The sequence below is a fragment of the Diadema antillarum genome, unplaced genomic scaffold, assembly GCF_040938485.1.
Source record: "Diadema antillarum isolate AM-2024a unplaced genomic scaffold, OU_Dant_1.0 seq00000264_RagTag, whole genome shotgun sequence".
Taxonomy (NCBI): Eukaryota; Metazoa; Echinodermata; class Echinoidea; order Diadematoida; family Diadematidae; genus Diadema; species Diadema antillarum.
This window is the reverse complement of record NW_027271302.1, coordinates 882,945-906,237: the sequence shown is the minus strand read 5'-3', so window position 1 is coordinate 906,237 and position 23,293 is coordinate 882,945. Positions and strand designations below refer to the sequence as shown.

Sequence of the window (23,293 nt, the reverse complement as noted above, 5' to 3'; positions counted from 1 at the left end):
CTGATATCCGACAATGAAAGGTGAAGAACTTCATGAAACTCAATGATGACAAGATCATCATTTCTTCTCCACAAATGAAAAATAAGATTGTCTCCATGGATTTTCAGGTCGGCAATGTGTCTGTTCCCGTGCAGGTAGCGTCCGTTACTTTGGGGTCTACTTTGACCAGTCTATAAAGATGGATAGGCATGTTTCGCAGGTATGCCGGATTGCTTACTTCCAGCTTCGTAGCACTGCAGCTGTTAGACCTCTGCTTACAAGGACGGCAGCGGAAAGCCTTATCCATTCACTCATAACATCAAGACTGAATTTTTGTAACATTATTCTAGCTGGCCTTCCATCTGCAGACTTGAACAGACTTCAAGCAGTACAGAATGCAGTAGCACGCTTTCTCACTGGGCTGAGGAAATATGATCACATCACCCCTCCCCTGGCTGAGCTGCATTGGCTTCCAATCAAGAATAGAATTGATTTCGAGATCCTACTGTTCACTTTTAAGGATATTTATGGTCTGGCCCCAGGATACCCGTCTTCCCCAATCGAGCGACGACAGCCTCGCCCTGGCCTTACTCTTCAGATGTCTATTACACATCTCAAGGTATACGGAGACCGAGAATTTTCCTCTATCGCTCATCGCCTATGGAACCCATCTTTTCTCCGTGAAATTCATAAACTGGATCACTTCAAAGCCTCACTCAAAACTCACATTTTTCACCAGGCATTCAATTGCTAACTCTCTTAGAGGAGTCTGCGCCTTTGAATGTTTCTATAAAAGATATCTACAAATGCTGTGGATCATTTCATTAAAAGAACAAACAAACAAACATACAATCAGATTGGGAGATAATGTCTTCATGCCAGAGGACCGCAGTCAATTGGTATTTCTAGAGAAACAATGTTCGTAATAGAACTGAACTATTTTTCTTTCTGTAGAATAGCACACGATTACTCCTATAAATAGATCAAGCAATTTAATTATGGAGAGAAAGAAATCAGTATCGCATACATACAACAATGACATATCCGTGCTTGAAGCTAGAACTCTTTGTTTGTTTGTTTGTTTTTAAGCTGGAGATCATCATGCGACTATTGAAGTATATAACAAAGCGTCTACAGGAATTATACTCTATCAAAATCAAAAAGACGTATGAATTTTTAAGAGATGGCACCTGTGATGAAATACTTTATAGAAATATTCGATTCTTCCAATTAACTTTTCTATTAAGAGACTTTTGATTACCTTTCAAGCCGTGGAATGTAATATTCTTCTCTTGCCACCGTCCAACGTTCTTCCAGTGTCTTCGAACACGAACTCTGAACACATAGCGGACACACAGAAGAGCGTTGTGGAAGGTGACGGTGGTGTTACCAGCCTCGTTGATTTCAATACACGTCACAGGGCGATCGTTCAGCAGGAGCTGAATTTCATACGCTTCAAAACGGTTTCCAAGCCATACGCGAGCCCAATGGACTTGTTTTCCTTCCGGTTGTGTAATGGAGTTAAGAGCTATGGGGCCCGGTGCTTTAAGCATGCCAACAAAACAAGTAAAAAAAAGAAATAAAAAGCACAGGAGTACTATGCAAACATAAACATACACACACACACACACACACACACACACACACGTACACACACGCACGCAAAGGGTTATTATAATGGAACAAAAATCCTTCAGGACAGGAAGGAAAATTTGAGATGGGGTTGGGTCTTTTATTGCAGTTCGAGTGCAACCACATCCCATACAAGAGCTTCTCATTAGGTGTTCTTTCACGTGTTGACTAATCAGTATATTAATTTACCTTGAAATCATATTCACTGACATATTCACTGACAAAGAATCCTCCCATGTGAATAGAAACAAACTTTGGGCAAGATTGTTCGTCCGGCCAGCAGCCTAGATAACCAGCTTGTATAGCTTTCCATGCAGGGCCTAGTACAAATAACCTTAGTTTTAGGAGCATGAATATTTCTCTAACATTACGTTATCTCAGATTGACAATGTTGTTGATAAGGAATGAACACTGCACCTGATGATGCGACTATATCAAAAACATTTCTCGAGCATTTTTGGCGTTGAAGAAGTGAAAGATGTGGGGAAATAAAGAAGTGTATGATATTCCATAGATAGACATAAACACACGCATATTCCACAAACACAACTAATTTTTGTCCGTAATCTACACTGACTCAATTTCAAACATTAAAAAAAATGGTGCATATTTCATATAATGTATAAATAAACATTCCGTACGATGACTGGCACGTACTGATATAGTGAATTACATTTTGGTCGTCTTTACACACCTACAGGAGCGTGCGTGCGCGCATAAAAACACACACAAACACACACACACACACACACACACACACATGTTGACTTGAAGACGGGTTCTTCTGTATAAACTCTTCCATAAAGTATTATAAACTGAATCCCATTTGTCATTACTTTTAGCAACATTGTCTTTCCAGTGGTATCTAGAAATACCAGTCTCTTCCTTTCTGCAATATTAAAAGATAGCATTTGTTTTTACGTATACGTACAAGAGGCATATTGTCTAAATTAGCTCAGTATTTCCGCTTTACCTGTTCAAAACTGCAACAAAGTTTCTTAAATATGAGTTTTATTTCAATGTCATTCACCTAAGTTGTAGTTGTAATCTTCATAAACCTTTTTGGCTTTATTTGACCAGTTTGGATGAAGTTTGGATTATGGGCGTTCAAGCTCTGATTTTTATCTCTTACCATCAATCATCGTCAATGACATTGTATTCGTCTCTCTATGAATTTTGGTTTCGTGTTTCTTGAGATTAAGAGGAACATCATCTGACGAAACCATTATCTGTTGCCTCATGAAGGCCTACTACATTAATTTACCGTAACAATAACTAGTTATTACTTTGACGATTCAGAGCTTCAGTACTTCCTTATCGTTGAGCACAATCATAATTGCGTATCGAATAGACATTATTTGCCCGTTCTTAAACTGGAAAACTGATATTCTGATGCAATTTCTAAATGACTGACTGTATGTGTATATACATAGGCCTATACGTGTTTATAAAAGAATAACAAATCTAATGGGACGAGGCCCTGACCCACTAGGAAATGAGTCATTCAATCAATGAAAAATCAATCTACCATTCACGGCCATTTTCCCTTCGAAAAAAAAAACCGTAGCCATAATGGGATACGCGTATAGCGCATGCAACTTTAAACGAACAGACTATCAGTAATATTTTCAGGAATGCTGGGACTCACATGCCTACTTTTTTTGCGGGGGGGGGGGGAGGTTGTTTCCTTGCAATCGGCTTGATATCAACATGATTTTCATTTGAGGTTATAGTTTTCTCTAGTTTTTCTGCCCTCTGTTTGTTAAAATGTAATTAAATCAGCAAAGGAGGTCTTACCAATTTCATCTGTACAGAGAGCAGACAATTTGAAAAAAACTTCATACCTCATATCTTCACCCCACTGCTAAATGATAATCTCTTGCTTTTACAATTTTAATTTTTTATCTACTCTCTTTCCCAAGGCTTTACAAACTACCTTGGAAAAACGAGTAATTCTATCTTAGTGAGTGACAGGTATGTTACCATGTAACTTGAAAGCCTTGTTTCAAATTACTCAGCAAATTTCTTCGTGACAACCAGTGCTTTGGCGAGAATCTCTATTTCACTTGAGCATGATTAAAATGCTGCTTAGCTTACCATTTGATTTTGGCTCTGTGGTAAACGAGATGGTGTTCGATTCTATCCGTCGTCCATGTTGGTACCAGAGTGTCACCTTGGCTTCGTATGCAGTAAGTGGCCTCAATCCATGCAAATCACTCCCTTGATCATTCCTGTAATGATTTTGAGTGGTGTTAGTCCATTCACGACTATCTCGTGGGCAAAGATCTGTCGAAGCAACTCTGTAGTGTACAAGCGAAGTATGATAGGTGTAGTGACACGACGGATTAATCGTCCAGGAGACTCTTGCTCCTTCTGACGACAGGGATCCATGTCGAGCATTCACTGAACAGAAGGAAAATAAAATATCGACATATTAGCTATACGCAAAGAAAAACTTTGGTTTCCATGCAAGATTCTGATCATCACGTAACAAGTAAACGTTATATTTTTCAATTTAATTGATAATACCCTATAATGGTCTCGCATTTTAAAATTTCATCGTTAAAGTGACTCCTCCTACAACTTTCCAAAAAAGTACTAAAATAGGACTTATTTCTACTGGAATTAATATTTATGTTTATAGTATATTGCAACTGATTTCATTTGATTTGATTTGACCTATTTCCGTATTCACTCAGATACGAATTGAATTCAAATTTCAAAGCACAAAGATAAAGAATAGCAAGTGCAGTGAAAAAAATCGATAACAGTACACAAATAGATACACATAAGTGATTGTATTGAGCAGTGTACATACACAGAAACATAAAATAAAATATACAGTAAGTTTCAGTATAATAGAGATAATTGAATGCAGGAGACCGCCATCGTAAGCGATTAAGTTTGAAAAGGATGGGGCCTTTTGCAATTATAATAGAGGTGTGTCACTTTCTAGGAGATGTAAACCCTTAATAATAAAATTAACTTTAAATTCAAATTCCCTAATAAGAGACTTTTGATTACCTTTCAAGTCATAGAATGCAATATTCTTTTTTTGCCAGAGCCCAAAATTCTGCCCGGATTTTCGAACACGAACTCTGAACACATAGTGGACACACGGTAGAGCGTCATGAAAGGTCACTGCGGTGTTACTAGCATTGGTGATGTTGATGCAAGTCTCAGGAAGATTGTTCCGCACAAGCTGAACTTCATATGCCTCAAAACCATTACCAGGTGACACTGGACCCCATCGAATTTGCTTTCCTTCCGTATTTGTGATGGAGTTGAGAGCTATGGTGCCGGGTGCTTTTATCACATGCCAACGAAATGCACACACACACAAAAAAGAATTACAGGGACAGGATTACCTGAACAAACACACACCAAACCTCCTAGGCTTATAGGCTACAGGAGAGAAAATCATCTCATGACAAATTATACTTTGGAATGTGTGGGGGGATGACGGTTTTTTTTTTCTTTGCCATGTTTGCAGTCCCAGTAGGGCCTACAACCAGTTCCCAAACGAAAACTTTGCGTTATGTCCTATTTGAGACGTTGATTTTATTGAAATCACATTGATATCACACTAGCACAACCTCCAAAGTGAATTGAAACAACCTGTGTGCAAGATCGTCCGGGCAGCAGCCTAGCTACTGCATTAGATAGCTGTCGAGCCATAATAACGCCAAGTAGCATACACCCGCGTCCTTGAGTCTAACCACAATTACAGAGAGTTCAGGGCCCCATTTCATAAAACTGAATGGCAGTTGTCATGGTAACGACAGGAATCTAGCTTCCAGATTGCCTGTTGCTATGGGAAGTTGCCATTCCAGCAAGAGTTGCTATCCTAATATCTTTTATGAAATGGGGCCCAGTTCGTTCTTCCGAACGTTTGTTAATCCGAAAGCAAGGTACAGTTTATTATTCAGACAAGTCAGAAAGCTCGCTAGTGCTCATTTTTTCATGTTGTTTTCATCTTTAGACTAACGAACATTATTTTATTTCGGACTACCTGAAATCTTCGGAAGTAATGTAATTTTTCATTTCATTTTCGGCAATTGTTCGGACAGACGAATCTTGAGAAAAAAATCGAAACAACAGCACTCAAAGAAATGAGCCCTTCAATCAAAGAAAAATCAGTCTGTCATTCATAGCCATTTCCTCTGCCGTGATTTCTTTTTTCTTTTGTGTACCCCAAAGTGCATGCAAAATAATAATTAACACGATATTCTCACGCAGGTATGCAGGACATCAAAAGGGAATCTTCTAATGACCAGTTGAAGAAACACAGACATACGTCGTCGATATTTAGCCTTCTTAAAGATTACATTAGCAAATTTCTTGATAATTAATTATGAGTCTGGTGCAGTCGTCGAACAACGATATCCTTAAGTAGATAATATATTCTTCATTGTGTATGCCTTCCAATGATTATGAATTTGTCTCACTTGAGGGTACAGACGTTATCATCATGCATCAAAATAGATGGGTACTCAACATATGCCATAGTTGGTCGACCTATTACCTGACAATGTGAAACGAAATTCTGCCAATTCTGTGCAGATTGCTGTCGGAAACAACTTGCGCCTTGGCGACAATCTCGGCTGCAAAAAAGCATGGTTGAATCACCGTTTAGCTTACCATATGGTTTTGCCTTTGTGGTAAACGAGATGGTGTTTGATTCTCTCAAACCTCTCCCAATGTGGAGCGTCACTTTGACATTGTATGTAGTATGTGGCTTCAAGTTGTACAAATATGCATGCCTTTGATAACTATTGCGATACGTTGACTGGATCTCCGTCCATTCAGATGGCCTGTCACGAGGGCAAAGATCTGTCGAAGCGATTTTGTAATGCACAGTACGCCACGTCCCAGAGGTGGAGCGACACTGCCAGTTATTGAAAATCGTCCAGGAGACTTTTAATGCTATAGGCCTATATGTTTCTGACGACAGATATTCGGGTTGATCGTTCACTGAACAAAAAGAAAACCATGAAAACGAAATACCATTATTTTAAAAAAAATGAATGCACAGACAAAGCTGGATTTCTGTGTAAAGATTCTTATCATCAGGCAACGAACTCATTTTCTCTTAATTTGAATGGTATTGTCCTACGTATTACGAATTACGTTTTAAGTTTTGCTTTTCCTGTATTTGTTAAGTGTTTCAGCTTTGGCTCCTAAAGTTTACCGAGCAAAACATTACACTTCTAAAGGAAAAAAGATTCTTAAATCTCATCTAATGCATGTGTTTTAGAACGTTAGCGTGTCAAATGTGTAAAATTATCATCATTGGACCCTGATGTATACACCTTTTTCGAATATAGTTAGTCCGGTTTTTGTGGGGGTTTTTTTATTCTGTTTGAAATGATATGATTTTAATGCCACTGCAGCAGAAACAAAAACAAACAAACAAACAAACAAACAAACAAAAAGAAACTTCGATGTTGTTGACACTAGAAGAAATGATCGCCTTATTTATGAGGGTTATATATCCATTTGCTTCTTTACTTACGGATCTAAATGAATGGAAAATAGAAATGGGAACATACATATACATTACATACTTACTTTGGACGTGTTGGATACACGCTGCTCGTCGTCGCTTTCGCGTAAGGTCTCCAGAATCTCCTATTAATGCAAAACAAATTGCAAGATAAAAATGCAAACTCATTAAGATAGCTTAAGTTCCTTGTATTGACTATCCTGACTATGGTCAATGATGGTTGTGTTCATTACGTAGGTTGGATACATACTACAGAATTTACATCCCAACCTTCATCTTTTAAAAGTGCTACGACCTTTATGGAATCAAATCGATAACAAACACTGCAGTGTCAATGACTACAATGGCTGCCGTGGTATGTCAGTCAATGATTGATATTCCAAAGGTTCACTATTCCAAGACACACAAAGTCGTGCGGGTCTACCTCGGGCTTTATCGTCCGGAAAAGAAACATGGTTCGAATTCTGAATTACGACCATTAAATTTGCCTTTCTCTTTCGAATCTGAAAACGTATACCCCATTTTACCTTCATCAGCCAAATTACTGGGTAACTCAGAAAATTAAAATCATGAGTGCCAGAAGACCACACTTGCTACTAGCTTCAGACCTTTCAACTTGCCAACCCTTTTTTTTTTAGATTTTGCATTCAAATAAATCATTCTTTTGATGATATGCTTGGTCCATTATATCAAACTGGAATTGTGTTTTTCTGATTTAATGGACTGGTTACCTGGACTTATTAATACAATATTGACTATATGTCATCATTTCACCAGAGACGGAATATGGAGAGAGTTTTAACAGAAGTTATGAGTTTCTATAGTTTGTAATAAGTTCACTTTGTAAAGGCAGCACACAGCCATGACAGCGAGCAGTGGACTCACACGTGTGTGCGAGTCCACTCCTCTCTGTGTGCGTGTCCTCAAATTATAGCGAGCGGCCTTTGCAAAAGACTACCCTTACATCAGATAGGTGGAATCAAAATTGTTGTTATTGAAAATAATAAAAAGTAGCGAGAAGTCATGCAATCTATTGTGTGTTTATTTCGTTTTGCAGTCGGCCTTTTCGGTAAATCTTGGTTGTAACAAAAACCTCTCCAGTAAAATAACACTTTCCAGATTAAGTCAGTCTCAGTATGAACTTATTTCATACTTCTCATATAATGTTACATAAGAAATAAAAGCACAAATGCATGTACTTTGTGGATATCAAACAAACAAACAAACAAAGGAATATAAACATAATGTACAAATTACTTATAATGGTAAGTGGTCGAAACCGAAATTAAGATTCGGGTTGTACAAAGAGAAGTATGATGGGACCTACATAAAAGCTGTAGGCCCCGAATAATCAGTGTTTGTGAATGACAAAAGGAGAGCGGATAAAAAGTTCAGGCCTGATAAATTGATAGTACAAAATTAAAGAAAAGAAGAAAGCCCATGACCGAATGTCCGTTTGCTTCAGAATAAAACATGATCTTTATATCACTTTGGTATGGAAAAGTCTTTGCAGTGGAAATGTAACAAATATTCAGCATGAACACAAGACAGTGACATGCACAATCATAGACTAATCAGGAGTTCGACGTCAAGCTCTCGGTATTAAAAAGAGAGAGAGAGAAAGTGAAAGAGAGAGAGAGAGACAGACAGACAGACAGACAGATACACAGAAAGAGAGAAAGGGAGAAAATTACGGAATTGCTAATGATGAATTCCGGACAATACAGGGACCGTGAATTTTTTTTTTCAGTATGTCTGTGTGCGTGTGTGTGTGTGTGGGGGGGGGGGGGTATCAGTAATGTACAAAAATAAGACATTGTAATCTTATTGAGTGTCTACAGTCACAATATGCATTCTACAGAAACTCTTTTAGGGAATACGTCACTTTGGCGGGTAGGATAACTGAATAAAACTATTTTTTTCTGAACAGATATGAGTAAAAATATCTTATAGCTCTTTCGCCGAAAACTGATTCATAAAAATGTCGACATTATAGCTAAACAGAGCTATTGTTTTCAGTATTTTGTTATCAAAGAATAAATTGTTGGTATAAATGAGACAAATATCCCACATAGTCGATATTTCGTATGACCACCCGTTTTTGAATACGAAAAAGTACATTAAGCAGATTCCTTGTTGCATTTCACCATACATGATTTGTCACAGTAATCAAAGCAGAATGACATTCGGCAGAATATATAGTTAGGAAAAACACATTTGAGTTTATTGAGAACATCTGTGTTTCTGGAAAGAAAATTAGTTAAATAGCTATCCAAGAAATTGATAATAGATAAAGAAATATATGTTATGATATACTATAGTATAGAATATAATTTCCAATCTAAGTCACTATCGATGAAAAGTCATAACATTTTTTGTTCACTTTCATTTTGTTCAATTTCATTATTAATCTTAATAATAATGATAAGGAAGTGTTTTTAGACTGTTAGTAAACAGCATGCAATTGGTTTTGTCTTTATTTGATAATTTATTGGCGTATACCTAAGACTGCACGGATTTAAGTACTTCATTCATTGTGTCAATGAGAGTATAATGATTATTTTAAAAAAGAGACTGGAGTCGTCGGCAAAGAGGAAAGAATTGGCAAGGAATTAGGAAGATTGATGATATATGAAATATACAGTACAGGGGCGGATCTAGCTTTTTTTTTTTTCAAGGAGGGGGATGCAGGGGCTGAGCGGGGTATTGCGAGGGAGCGGTTAGCGACCGAGCCCAAGCGAGCGAAGTGAGTGTGGGAGTGTGGGAGGGGGTATCCCCCATCCGACAGTAGGGAGCTTTTTCATTTTTAGGGTTGCCAGCATACTGACATACTTGCATGCTCTGTTTGTTTTTTTCTCTCTCTCCTTTTTTTTTTTGCCCCAAGCGCACCGGAACATTTCTGGTTTGGGGGGTGGGGCAATATCTCGACGGGGGAACATTCATGTGACGGTGTGAGATCCTCGGCGAGGGAACGAAGCGACCGAGCGAAGGGGGGGGGGGGGGTATTCCCCCTTGCACGGTAGAGACTTTTTGTAAAAACGGAGTACAAAAGTCGCGTTTCCGTTGGTTTGTGTGAGAAAGTTGTGCACATTTGACCCATTGGCACATAAAGGGTTAAAAGTAAATTTCTAGGGAATTAAACAGTGGAAAGAATCATTGCGAAGGAGTATGATTATAACATAAAGGGGTATATTACGTCACGGTGTAACATCCTCGGCGAGGGAGGGTATTGGAGGGGTATACCCCTTCTCACGGTAGGATTTTGTTTTTGTAAAAACAGAGTATAAAAGTCGCGTTTATGGAGAATTTAAATCAAATTTCTAGGGAATTAAACATAGTATTAAAAAAAATCACTGCGTAGGACTATGACCAAGACTTATGCAACAATTCACTTTACTATAAGTACGGACAAGGCGAGCGAGCCACTCTCACTTTGCCATTCATCTGAAATGTATTAATTAAAAGCTAAAACGGAATCGCATTGTTCGAGCAGTAAAATGTATTCTTAAATACTACTAGAAAGCATAGAAGAAAAGAGAAAATGTAGGGTTCACTGAAGGTATGTTCTGCGGGGCACCCTCGAGGACGTGAGGCTACCATCTATACACTAAGTTTACTCATAAGTAAATATTAGTGTATAACTCATAAGTAAATATTAGTGTATGGATATAATACATGTAATGTATATTGTTAATGTGTAATGATTTAGCCCCAATTTTGCATTTTCGGTTATGAAATTGACAACTTTTAGACAAGAAAAGTGCCTTTATTGTTCATTTTGGTCTTGAAATAATTAATTCAAACCCCCGAACCCCCCCCCCCCCCCCCCCCACGTAGATCCGCTGGGCTTACTGGGCTTAATAAGGAACCCCGTGGGACAACTGAGAATCACGGCCATTTAGTCCCAAATTGTTTTCTGTTTGACAAATCATCTCGAAACCAGTATAGAACCTTCCCACGTATGCCATGATGTAGTTTATAGATCAGAATGTCGTGGTGAGTCGTGTCGAATGTCTTCGAAAAATCAAGCTAAACTATACTTGTGTTGGAAACATCGTCTATGAATGAGCAACTTTGTGAATAAAAGTGAGTAAAGCATGAATCCTGCTGTGATTTTTCCCAATACACTGTACTTAATTAGAAATTACAAAACAAACAAAAACCTCACTTTTCAAGAAATTTATGTGCGTGCATGTATGCAAGCCTTTCAAGGATTATTGAAATTCAACAGAGAAGTCATCACAGAAATGGGCGATAATTTGTCACAGATTTCATTGTGTGTGTGTGTGTGTGTGTGTGTGTGTTTTCACTGTTTTTTGTTTATCTAAGATTGGTACTACTCTAGCTATTTTCATTTTTTTAGGAACTGTGCCAGATGTTATAGATAAATCACAGTGTAAGAATATGTGATAATGGATAAATAACTTCGTTAAGGGTATATCTAAAGAGACAATTTGTAATTCCCTCAGATCCTGAACTTCTGTTTATGTGTGATGAAATTGTGCTCAATATCTTAAATTTCTTCTCTAATGACTGTAGGTTTAAAAAAAAAAATCCGGTCTTCAGTCATGTCAATTATATATACATACATATATATATATATATATATATATATATATATATATATATATATATATATATATTAGATATTAGATATTGTAGTTGTTCCGCGTATTGGTAGTACGAGAAATAGAATCATAATGTCACAACAGAGGAATGCATTAAATGCCAATCTTGATTTTAATTAAAAATCCGAATTTTCGGGGGTCCTCCCACTTCGTCAGGGATGGCAGTGCGAATGGATGACATTCGCACTGCCATCCCTATATATATATATATATATATATATATATATATATATATATATATATATATGTATATATATATGTGTGTGTGTTTATATGTATATAATACTTAAAATTTAATGTGGAAATACTGTTGACAACGTTCAGTCATATGCTTACAAAATATTAATTGACTGTTTCTGGTATATCAACATGATATTCAATGTACTTATCATTCTGAATGAAATGCGTATAGGGGCTCGGTGTTACTTTTGGTTCTTAGTGCTTCATTTTTCACCTTCCACGCACTCTGAATATCATATTTATGTTTGGCAAACTATCTACCTTGAAAAAATAAATTATTCTGATTCTGAAATAATTCGGTCTGAAGAAAACCTGCTAAACCACTTGCTTATTCTCACGACAGTTTGGATAGGTGAAGTGTCATCCATGTATAATAAGTTTAAAGTATAAGATATCAATTCTGTTTGACAATTTAACAACGTAAATTCCTGGAACAAATTAGCCAGGCTTTGACCATGGATTCGCTATCTACAATGTTATACGTCAGGTGTCTACCCGTTCATGAGACAGGTCAGTTAGTTGTTACCCTCGAGGATCGAATATAACCTGCTTAAAATAGTATAAAACTAATAGCTTAAAACTAATATTCCATCCTTTCGCTATAGGTAAAGGGGAGAAAGTATTTGTGAATTTTAACTGTAATCATTATGTTCCATGAAACGAAAACAAGACTGGAGAGGTTTGTAACCGGTATGAAGTAGGGGGTCATCCCACAAGACCGACACACAAGAGTCATACGGTCCATACAAGTTCGACATTGAAAAAAGGTCCATGAATCATATTATACAGCCCATTAGTTCGACACTAGGGTCCATAAGGCCGACACTGGACAAACAAGGCTCATGAGTTCGACCCTATTAAAGCAAACATGGTCTCCTGGCTCTATACGAAGTTAAAACGTCCCAAAGTAAGGGGCTTAATGAGTCAGTCTCGTGGGCCACATATGCGTATTGTCCGAATTATGGGCCTTATATGTTTTAGTGTCGAACTCATGGACTGAATGACTCGAGGGGTGCATAGCTCTTGGGCTGTATGATTCATGGGTGTCTAACTCGTGACACGCACCCATGAAATAATTATTGTCTGAAAATAACACATACAGTGTGTTCGTACCATTAGATTGCGAGACATCTATTATGCTATCTTGCAAAAATGTGAGAGACAGCTTGTCACTTGTTTCGAACTAAACCGTCTCTCCAATGGTCACATGCACCTACACATAAGGGCAGGAGCGTAATGATTCTCAGTCGTGAGGCTGGCGTAGTTTCATGTGTCTTTGGAGATGGGACTTGTCATGCTCATTTTGCATGCATTCTGACCGTGAGGTGAATGTTGAAATCACTGAATCATTCGCCAAGAATAGCATATTATGATAGAATTTTTACATGTCTCTTTACACCCACCTCTGTATCATATGCGAAGATGTGAACATGTTTACGTCTGTAAATTATGACAAATTATTATATAACCTCCGAATCACAAAATCACAAAATGTGATTATCTTAAATATGAATAGGTTGCTAATGGTTCACGACAGTGTTAAAGCATTGATGTTCGTTTGGTATGTGGTCCAATATCTTGTAAATGTACTCGCCTTTAAAAAAATATATACCAAAGCACAGAAATCATAGCTTCTGATAAACTTTGTAATGTGCATGTCAGTAAATACATGGCACTGCATAAACGGAAATTCGATGCAGTATCAAAATAAATCTCAACCACGGGAGAATAGTCTCTGCCCACTGTCAGAAACAATATGCAATGCTTTGAATAGATTATTTTCCTGTCATATCAATTTCCTGAATATCAATAATTGAATTAGAATTTTCGGCGAAAAAATAGAATTAGTTTAGGACAAATAATGTCATCAGTCCTACATCCACACACACAATGTCATTCAGAGCAAACGACATAGAATTTGAATAGTCCATAATCTGAATCTCCTACCCATATACATTGCAAACACACAGCCTCACTTACCTACATAATTAATGTTCTTTATTTCATTGTTACATTGCTGACTGACTGCCAGTAAATAATTACAACTTGATAGTAAGACAACATTTTCATCTTTTTTATCGCACCGCCAAGACAGAATAAAAAACTGCCGTTTTCAAATGCATATTCAAATTTGTTTTCATTTCTATAAAATAAATAAAAAATCATGTACAACGTGTAAGCAAAGCATATTTGTAATACTCACAAAAACGTAAATTAACAAAATACATTTGATAATGAGTTTCAAAATGAAGAAAACATAATTATACTTTTTTTTTTGGTTCCACTACGAATCTGAATTCAAAGTGACTTCTGACTAGAAGCAGAACACTAAGCCTTGACCACACAGGACATACAGCCAAATACAGAAGATGAGCTCATTGCTGTGATGCAGGACATCTCATCAAATTATGCTCTCCCCAAATCCTGATGAAGGCCTGATGACAGGCCGAAAGCTAGATTAAAAAGGGAGAACAAGATCGAGAGCAACGTCCGCTTCACGTCTAGTTTCTTTTATTATAATTATGCTATACCGACAATGAGACTCCGCGTATAAACGTTTGGGAAAGGAACAATGTCTAGCACTATTTACGTTGAAAAAAATGAGTGTTGGACAGTCTTTGAAAATGTATCAATAAGGGCATCAGCAGACGACGTGGAGGAAGAAAAATTAACATTGAAATCATCAACTACACAACAGTTCTTTTCTTTTACCGCATTTTCTTATGAAAAGGCAATTCTAAGGCTTTCACGCAGCAGATGGTGGTGGCCTGTAAACACCTCTGCTGTGATATTTATGGAGTCAAAAAGGGGCATGAGCTTTCGATCCTAGCACAATCTTCGTCAGAGCTTTCCCTGCCTGTTTGTCATTTTTCATTTTGCCTCTGACGAAGATTCTGCTAGGATCGAAAGCTCAAGCCCCTTTTACTCCATTGTAGTCGATTGGCTCGCCACTATTAGATATGCAGTTTTCGGCAGCTTTTTTTTTTTTGCTACACTACAATCTGGGACGCTATGGCTTGGTGGACAAGACTCACGACTCCCAACCGGAGGACCAAAGTTCAATTACCCCCCCCCCCCCCACCCAGCGTTTACGTCCCTCGATAATGTTTTTACCTCCCATGTCTCTCTTGATTTCTGTGTTATAAATTTGTACTTGGCATTGCTAAGGTAATAATAATGGCAGGACTCTCTGGTAGAGCAGTGGCAAAAATGAAGAGGGTAGGCCTACCCTATACATTGATAAAAAAGACATTATCATTATTATCGTCGTTATTATTGTTATTATTCAATTGTTTCATTCATTAATAAATAGGGCTTCGCGTCTTGTGCTTGAGGTTGGAAAAGTTACCTCCTCACCCTTTACTTTATGCCTTGTTTCTTTAAACTAACTTTGATACGTATAAAAGTTTCCCAACAACCGGACTCCAAAGGTACATTAAATCCTTGACTATCTAGGGCCTACACCTCTATTTAGAAATTTTAGATCATCAAATACAACCCTCAGTCTTCTCATCAGTTAAACCCAACAGGAACTCGAAATCTAGCTGGTGATATAGGCCCTTCACAGTTGAGATGAAAGCTGTAGAACAATTTCTCGTCGACCATTAGATTAACTGTATCAAGAAACTCCTTTAAAAAATCCCCTCAACCTATTCACCTAAATCCAGTCTCTATAGCTCTTCACATTTATGACAGTGAAAGGACAAGTTCACCTTCATATACATGTTGATTGAGTGAAGGCAGCAATATTCGTAGAACACATTAGTGAAAGTTGGGGAAAATCAGACAATCCGTTCAAAAGTTATGAATTTTTAAAGTATTTGTGCAATCATTACTGGAGGAGAAGACTACTACAGTGTATGATGTCACATGCGTACAACGATATAAGGAAAATAAAAAGAGAATTTCACAAAACTTGACTTTTTTAATAAAGCGCTCATTTCTTCGACTTGTTACTGACGTATGTTAGGGGTATTATTCCCCCTGACTTCTGAAAGAGAGAAGTCGAGTGTTCTTTTATTATGCGAGAAAAGTGAGAATACCTTGAATTTTCTTTATACTTTTTTCTATCGTTGTACATAATATATGACATCACAAACTATAGTAGTCTTCTCATCCAGCCGTGACTGAGCAGAAACTTCAAAAATCCATAACTTTTGAAAGGATTGTCCGATTTTCCTCAAACTCTCATTGATGTATTCTACTAATATTGCTGCATTAACTCGACCCACATGTCTATGAAGGTGGACTTGTCCTTTAACTAAACTATATATTCCAGGCGCACTAGTGCCTATTTCAACATGAGTGATGCCTACCGAGTGTGCCGAGTATATTATATCCACATCGTCACCAAATTTCAATTCACGGTTAATAATATATGACAGTAACAATCTACGTAGCAGTTACTGAAAGAAAATTATTGATAATTTGTGCATCAATGCTTGGGAAAACAGGATATCTAGATAACAAGCATTATTTTAAAAGATATTGACACTTTTATCTGGTGTGTTTATTTGTGTTTTAGATCCCGTTGATGTTTGTTTCCTTGTCCTTTCAACTGGACTTTTTGATTTTTTTTTTAAGGAAGTAATCTGTATATTTGTCGATTTGAATAATCGATGTCACAGTTGGGATAAAACCAGCATGCCTGATATGACTATGAATATAACAATCCTCTTTTTGATATACATATATATAGTGCGATCGATAGTTTCCTGGGTCTCAAACGTGCGCGGTGCCTCATTGTTGGTTGCATATATACTGGAAGAAATTGGACTGAGGCGGGCGTTGCTCTCGATCTTAGTCTCCCTTTTATTTGTCAAGCTTTCGGCCAATCATCTGGCCTTCCTCAGGATCTACCAACAGAATATTTATTATATGAATTACCTGATGTGTCATATAATGTGTAATACAATTTCATATATTACCACTCTTCTAAATCATTTCCTTTATATTATACGCACATCAGTCATTCAATTCAATACAAATATCCAATCTAAACTCATGTCATCATCAAAATAACATCATATATCCAGAAAAATATATAAACCCCTCACTCTAACTTCAGACTCACAGTAGAACACCCGTAGCAGAAAACTCGGCCATGACCAGACAGGACACAATATAGCCCAACATGCAGGTAAAACACCCTAATGATTTTCAGGTTAGATATATTGTGATTATTGAGATTTCATTTGTATGTACCGATATATTGTATGATCATAAGATGTACGTATAATGTTGAGCGTAATGAGTTCATGTGATTTGATACGAATGAAATGTATAATGGTGTATAATGATGAATTTGGGAAAATGTATGAATTTGCGATTTTTGTCTTGATTATTTCCGACTGTTTATTTATTTGTAAAGTAATAGATATTATGATTGAATATTAGTTATTGTGAAATTTTGTTGATATTTATTGTATGGTCATACGACACATGATTACTGTTGAGCGTCACGAGGTGATCTGATTGGATATGAATGATATGTAAAATAGTGTATGATGGATTTGTGAATATGATTTTGTGATGCTCTGATATGATTATGTTTAATTATATATGTAAAATAAGAGGTCTTATGATTGAATGTTAATTATTGTATTTTTTGAACAGAATATGCGCACACGGTGATGCAGGACATCACGCCAATAATGGCACACGTCCAACGCAGGTAATTTAAAGAATGTTGTTGTTGATTATACATCTGATTTAAGAGGTGATATGTTTTTGGCAGTGGTTAAGGTTATCATATTTCGGTAATATATGTTGATTTAGATTTAGATAGTATCATATCAACCGGAGTTGTGTGTGTACGTGTGTTTGCTTGGGTATAGATGTGTGTGTGTATGTGAATATGTATATATGTGCGTATGTATGTGGGTGTGTGTGTGTGTATGTATATATATATATATATATATATATATATATATATATGTATACATATACGCAATGCAAATAGACATGAACACTGTATATGTATATGATTCTGTTTGTGATTTTCATGCTAAGAATTATGAGAAAATATGATTATTATATGGCAATATTATGATAAAAGAATCTATTTATATATTTTTTGGATATATGATGTTATTTTGATGATGACATGAGTTTAGATTGGATATTTGTATTGAATTGAATGACTGATGTGTGTATAATATAAAGGAAATGATTTAGGAGAGTGGTAATATATGAAATTGTATTACACTTTATATGACACATCAGGTCATTCATATAATAACTACTCTGTTGGTAGATCCTGAGGAAGGCCAGATGATTGGCCGAAAGCTTGACAAATAAAAGGGAGACTAAGATCCAGAGCAACGTCCGCCTCAGTCCAATTTCTTCCAGTATATATATATATATATATATATGTATAATAACAATAATAATAATAATAACATTCTGATAATAATAATAATAATAATAATAATATATATATACATATATATATATATACATATTTGAGAGGCAGCTCACTTAAGAGTTTCGGAATGGTGAATATCGCACGAAGTCTTCAGCTGGGATACGAAAGACTTCCTCATCTTTTTTTTTTTTTTTTACTTATAGAACTTTATGGGGAGTTTGCATAAGTCGTCCCGCCTTAGAAAGCCATCATTGCCAATATAATATGAGAGTTATAAAACAGTTCGTCATGGAGGATACAGTTCTATCCGTTTCTAATTATCATAATGCATGGAGAATATACGGTTGGTGAAGAATATTGCGTGTAATTCAGTAGAGACATGTGAGCCGGTGAGGCGGTGAAATGCTTTATCTCTTTATCCAATTTGAACGTTGATGGTTGTAACGTAAACTTATTGTAGTGAACATAAAGATATTCTTCTATGTAATTTCATAGCTTGTCATCAAAACAAACGCAAGTAACAAGTGATACATTCTATTTTTTTTTAATTGATCGATACGTGACATGAGTGCTTGCTTTATTGTTTGCTGTTGCCCTTACTGTCTCTGCACAATCTGCACATAACGAAATGATGTTCACTCACACACTACTTTTATTTTCCTTTGGCTTAAGATATTTTTTTCAATCAATTCAAACTTAATTTCATTTTTCGAAAAGAACACAAACATTCCACTTTCTTTGGTATAAACATAGAATAAGGTTGCATAATCAAAACAAAGTAAATTGAGAAAAAATATAACTGTGGAACCTTGGAGTAACGAAACGTTGTCATGAAATGGAATGACTGAAATGATTAAGACGATATGACAATACGCAAAACATCGAAAAATTGAGGAATACCCACTAAGAAGACAAAGCTTGTAGAATGTGGGGCCCTTGAGGTACAGAATTCATACAGGAAAAAAAATGAACTGATGCAAAAAGGGAAACACAAAAAAAAAGCTGGAAAAATCAGGAAAAAAAGTCTGGAAGCCCACTAAGAAGAGTTACAAACAGACACACATACACACGCGAATTAACATTAAACGAGAATGGGACTACAAAACTATAAAGAGAGACTAAAAGACAAGACGGAATGAGACAAGACTAAATATGACAGGAAGAAAATACAACTGACGGAAAATCATAACAGATCCAGCTATCCTGAACAGAATTATATCGAAAAAAAAATAATGGGATGCGTGAAAAGGATACAGAATCATAGAGAAATAGAGAAAAAAAAGATGCAGAAATGATAAAATCAATATTCTCTGTGTCTCAGGACAACAAAGACGAGAAAATACGTGATAGTATATAATTTGTAATTGAAGCTCTTCGAAAAGGAATTACAATGAGCCAACAGGCTAATTCAATTCTGTGGGGTCATAAATTTGCAATAGAAAGGACTCTAATCTCCTTTAAAATGAATATATAGAGGGGACTTATCATTATTAAGAAATTTCCAATAAGTTAGGCCAGTAAGAATAAGTATGTTCTTAGCAAAAATCGTTCGTAAAAGAGATAAATGAAATTCATACGAACGTCAAATGGACTACTCATGGAATGATTGATTTCTTAGAAACATAGAATCGAAAATGGACAGTAGTGAGTTGTTGCTGTACATATAAATGTATTGCCCGAAATTAAATAAAAACACATTTTTCATTTTTAGCAGCTTATTAGAGGCAAATAACAAATTTGAGTGAGAGGGTGTGGAAGGATATTGAGATGACACGTGAGCTTTCTTTTGTAGAAGGAACACTGTATCCAGTAGGTTCTGGTGAGTATTGCCCCAAACTAAAACAACATAATTAAGACTGGAATTTCACGCTGACCTAAATATTCAGTAAAATGATGCTGTGACACAGGAATATTTTGAGCGTAATTTTCATCTATATTTTTGAAAAATAAGAAATAAAAACATTTGCAATGTGAACAGGGTCACTGATGATTTTATAATTTAACTTAATATTATCAATAGCTGAAGTTTTAATCAAAACATTCATAGCTTGCTTTAAAACATTCTAAGTAATTTTCATATCAAACTTTTATATTTGCAATTGATTACAATCATTTTTTTTCTTTTCAGAACGTAAAATCATAGTTAAAGTGTTTTTAGATGAAGTGTAGTTACGCTTTGATCTCACATTTTTTCCAGTTTGTATCTATAATACAATCGATTTGTTTGTTTTTTTTTTGGCAACTGATTGACAAATTGCCCTACATCGACGTACATAAGAACTGAATTGATCAGTGTTTCAGTAGTAGCCAAGATTTTTTTTTTTAATTATTGGCTTACATACTCGAGCAGGATTCGAACCTACGACCTCCTGATCACTGGACAGGCGTCATCTCCAGCAAGTGTTGGTTCGAATCCTTATAGCATGCAACGTGTCGGGTACTGCGTAATTATTCCAATTCATGAAATTCTTCCGTCGAGGTGTTTTCATTGCAACTGATTAACAAATTGCCCTACATCGACGTAAATAAGCACTAAATTGATCAGTGCTTAGGTAGTAGCCATGATAAAAAAAAATCATGGGCGTACATACCAAAACAATGATTTATTCAGCGCTTTTTACGTCGATGTAGGGCAATTTGTCAATCAGTTGCGGTGAAAACACATCGACGAAAGAATTTCATGATTGTGAACAATCAATTTTTCTTGTTAACTGAAAGAATTGATTTTGTAATCCACGGTAACCTAGGTGTCTTTTTGTAATCTGGTGTTGTTCGTTTTGGAATTACTTTATCCAAACGAAGATTAAATGTATCCACAAAATAATCAAAAGACAAATCAATATCATCACTTTCGAATACTCTTGACCAGTCAACATTTTCAAGAACCGCATCAACACTAGCTAACTTTTCGGACGAAACTCTACGACTTAATAAAGAAGATGAAAAAGATTTAGCATTATTAACTGGAGTTTTAATAAAGTCATAATTGGATAACGATCGGTCATATCAGAAAGAATTATATAGGAATCAGTAAGGGGTAGGGTATTACAAAACAAATTATCGATCAGGGTAGCAGAGTGATCTGAAAAGATCAGGAGAGATCAAGAAAAGAAGAGGGTAAAAATGTTTGGAGAGACTCATGTGCGACATTATCATTTTCAGACTTAAGTAGGTCAATATTGAAGTCGCCAAGGAAGAAGCAATCCTTGTTTCTGAAAATTGGGGATTTTACTAAATCTGAAAAGTAAGTTTATAAATCCTTGAAATTGGAGTTGGGAGGTCTGCACATAATCCCTACCACAGTTTTCCTAATATAATTCCTGGGATATTAATTTCTACAGAAAGAGAGAGAGAGAGAGATTCAACAATATTCTCGAAGTATCATCATCAACAATAAATTCAAAACTACGGGAGATGCACTGCAATACCTCCACCACTCTTATCGGGATTGTTATTCATAAACATATTTTAGCCGTCAATTGCAAAAGAATTTTCAGAATTTGAATTTAACCATGTTTCACTTAAACCAATAACAAAAAATTGCTGATTTGCATCAGTCTCTAAAAATAAATTCAGCTCATCAAAATGTTTATTCAAACTCCTAATATCTAAATGCAACAAAGAAAATGCATCTTTAGAAAAACTCCTACATATCTTTGCATTGATTCATAGTAACATGATTACACGACATACCAGTTAACTCTTTATAGAAATCATAGGGCAATTCATATACGGATGAATTTAAGTTGTTAGCGATAAAATTGTCATAAAATGTTGTTCGTGTGATAGATACTCCACTAACTTGATCTGATTCCAACCTTATGTGCCTGAATAACTTTTAAAAAAGTAATTATTTGATAGAGAACAGTGCATTCAGGCAATTAGCCATTGTAAATGTGGGACATTATCTATGTAAGCTTGTTTTGCAAAACATGCCGCAATGACAGGAACGAGTGTATAATGATAGAAAATAATCGACCAGCAGAATGAGGTAAGACGCTGAGCAGAGGATCGCTGCGAAGAAATCGAACAGGGAAAAAAAGAGAGCAGTACAAGGTAGACGAGAAAGCTAAGTAACAACGAAGAGAAACATGGAACACACACACAAAAAAATATATATATATAAATGAGAACAATCGGGAGTATCCGATGGCTTCCGAGACGATAGCAATGGAATATGTACAACACAGAAATCCGACGGACATAAGGAACGACATGCTAATGGTTTCTGACTGGGGCCTATATCACCTGGCCACAATTTTTTCTTTAAAGGCCTGGCCATATTTTTAAAAGGTCTGTAGATTTTTACTAATTTAGACGATAAAGTTATACAATCTCTACATTGCATAGTATGTGTATGATAAAGCCAACTCACCTGATAACACACAGGCGAAGAGTGTGACAAGAAAGACGAGAGTCCAGACACAACGCCAATCTTTCGTCAGATCCATCTTTGTGGCCAAGTGATATAGGCCGCGGTGAGAGAAAATCGCATTCGTGTGACAATAAGCTCCAAGAAAGTCCTAAAGCTGCTATACTTCTTGCAGAAAGAGAACGCAGAGATTAAAACTTACGAGTTTATACCCGTCCCCCTTTTACAGAGGTCGTGTAAGTGTAACTTGATCAGAGATAAAAGAAATCATGTTTCGGGTAGTGATGGCATAGTGAATGAATACTTCCTTGTACGAGGCTTTATCTGTGACAATACCTTTGGAGGGCTTAACATGACATTGTCATCATTTTTCGTTTCGATGACCTGAGACATTGAAAGAACACATACGCCATGTAGGTTTGGTGCAATTTCTTACTTCCTTCTCCTTCTGTATTATGTTTTTTTTTGTTTTTTTTTTCTTCTCTCTCTATCTTTTTGGATGTCTTCTTTGCCTTCGAAGTAGATCGAAGTAGATAATTAAACATGTACTGCAATCAGATAAAAGAACA

At 36.2% G+C, this 23,293-nt stretch overlaps 1 protein-coding gene across 1 annotated transcript; it reads right to left on the bottom strand.

The window, feature by feature from the left end:
* Positions 1 to 103: 103 nt before the first annotated feature.
* On the bottom strand, positions 104 to 22,995 carry LOC139729795 (uncharacterized). Its single transcript, XM_071640726.1, has 7 exons — positions 22,728 to 22,995; positions 7,183 to 7,242; positions 6,253 to 6,585; positions 4,636 to 4,917; positions 3,709 to 4,014; positions 1,314 to 1,522; positions 104 to 250 (listed from the first exon to the last, which is right to left on the bottom strand). Exons 1-7 carry the CDS (start codon positions 22,801 to 22,803, stop codon positions 104 to 106), a joined length of 1,413 nt encoding a protein of 470 aa, XP_071496827.1. The 5' UTR covers positions 22,804 to 22,995.
* Positions 22,996 to 23,293: the final 298 nt, after the last annotated feature.

Coding starts and splice junctions, on each gene's coding strand:
- LOC139729795 (XM_071640726.1), bottom strand. CDS start 22,803: ATGGATCTGACGAAAGATTGGCGTTGTGTCTGGACTCTCGTCTTTCTT. Junction 1,523..3,708: donor CACAGAGCCAAAATCAAATG/GTAAGCTAAGCA, acceptor GCATGCTTAAAG/CACCGGGCCCCATAGCTCTT. Junction 251..1,313: donor GTGTCCGCTATGTGTTCAGA/GTTCGTGTTCGA, acceptor CCTTGTAAGCAG/AGGTCTAACAGCTGCAGTGC.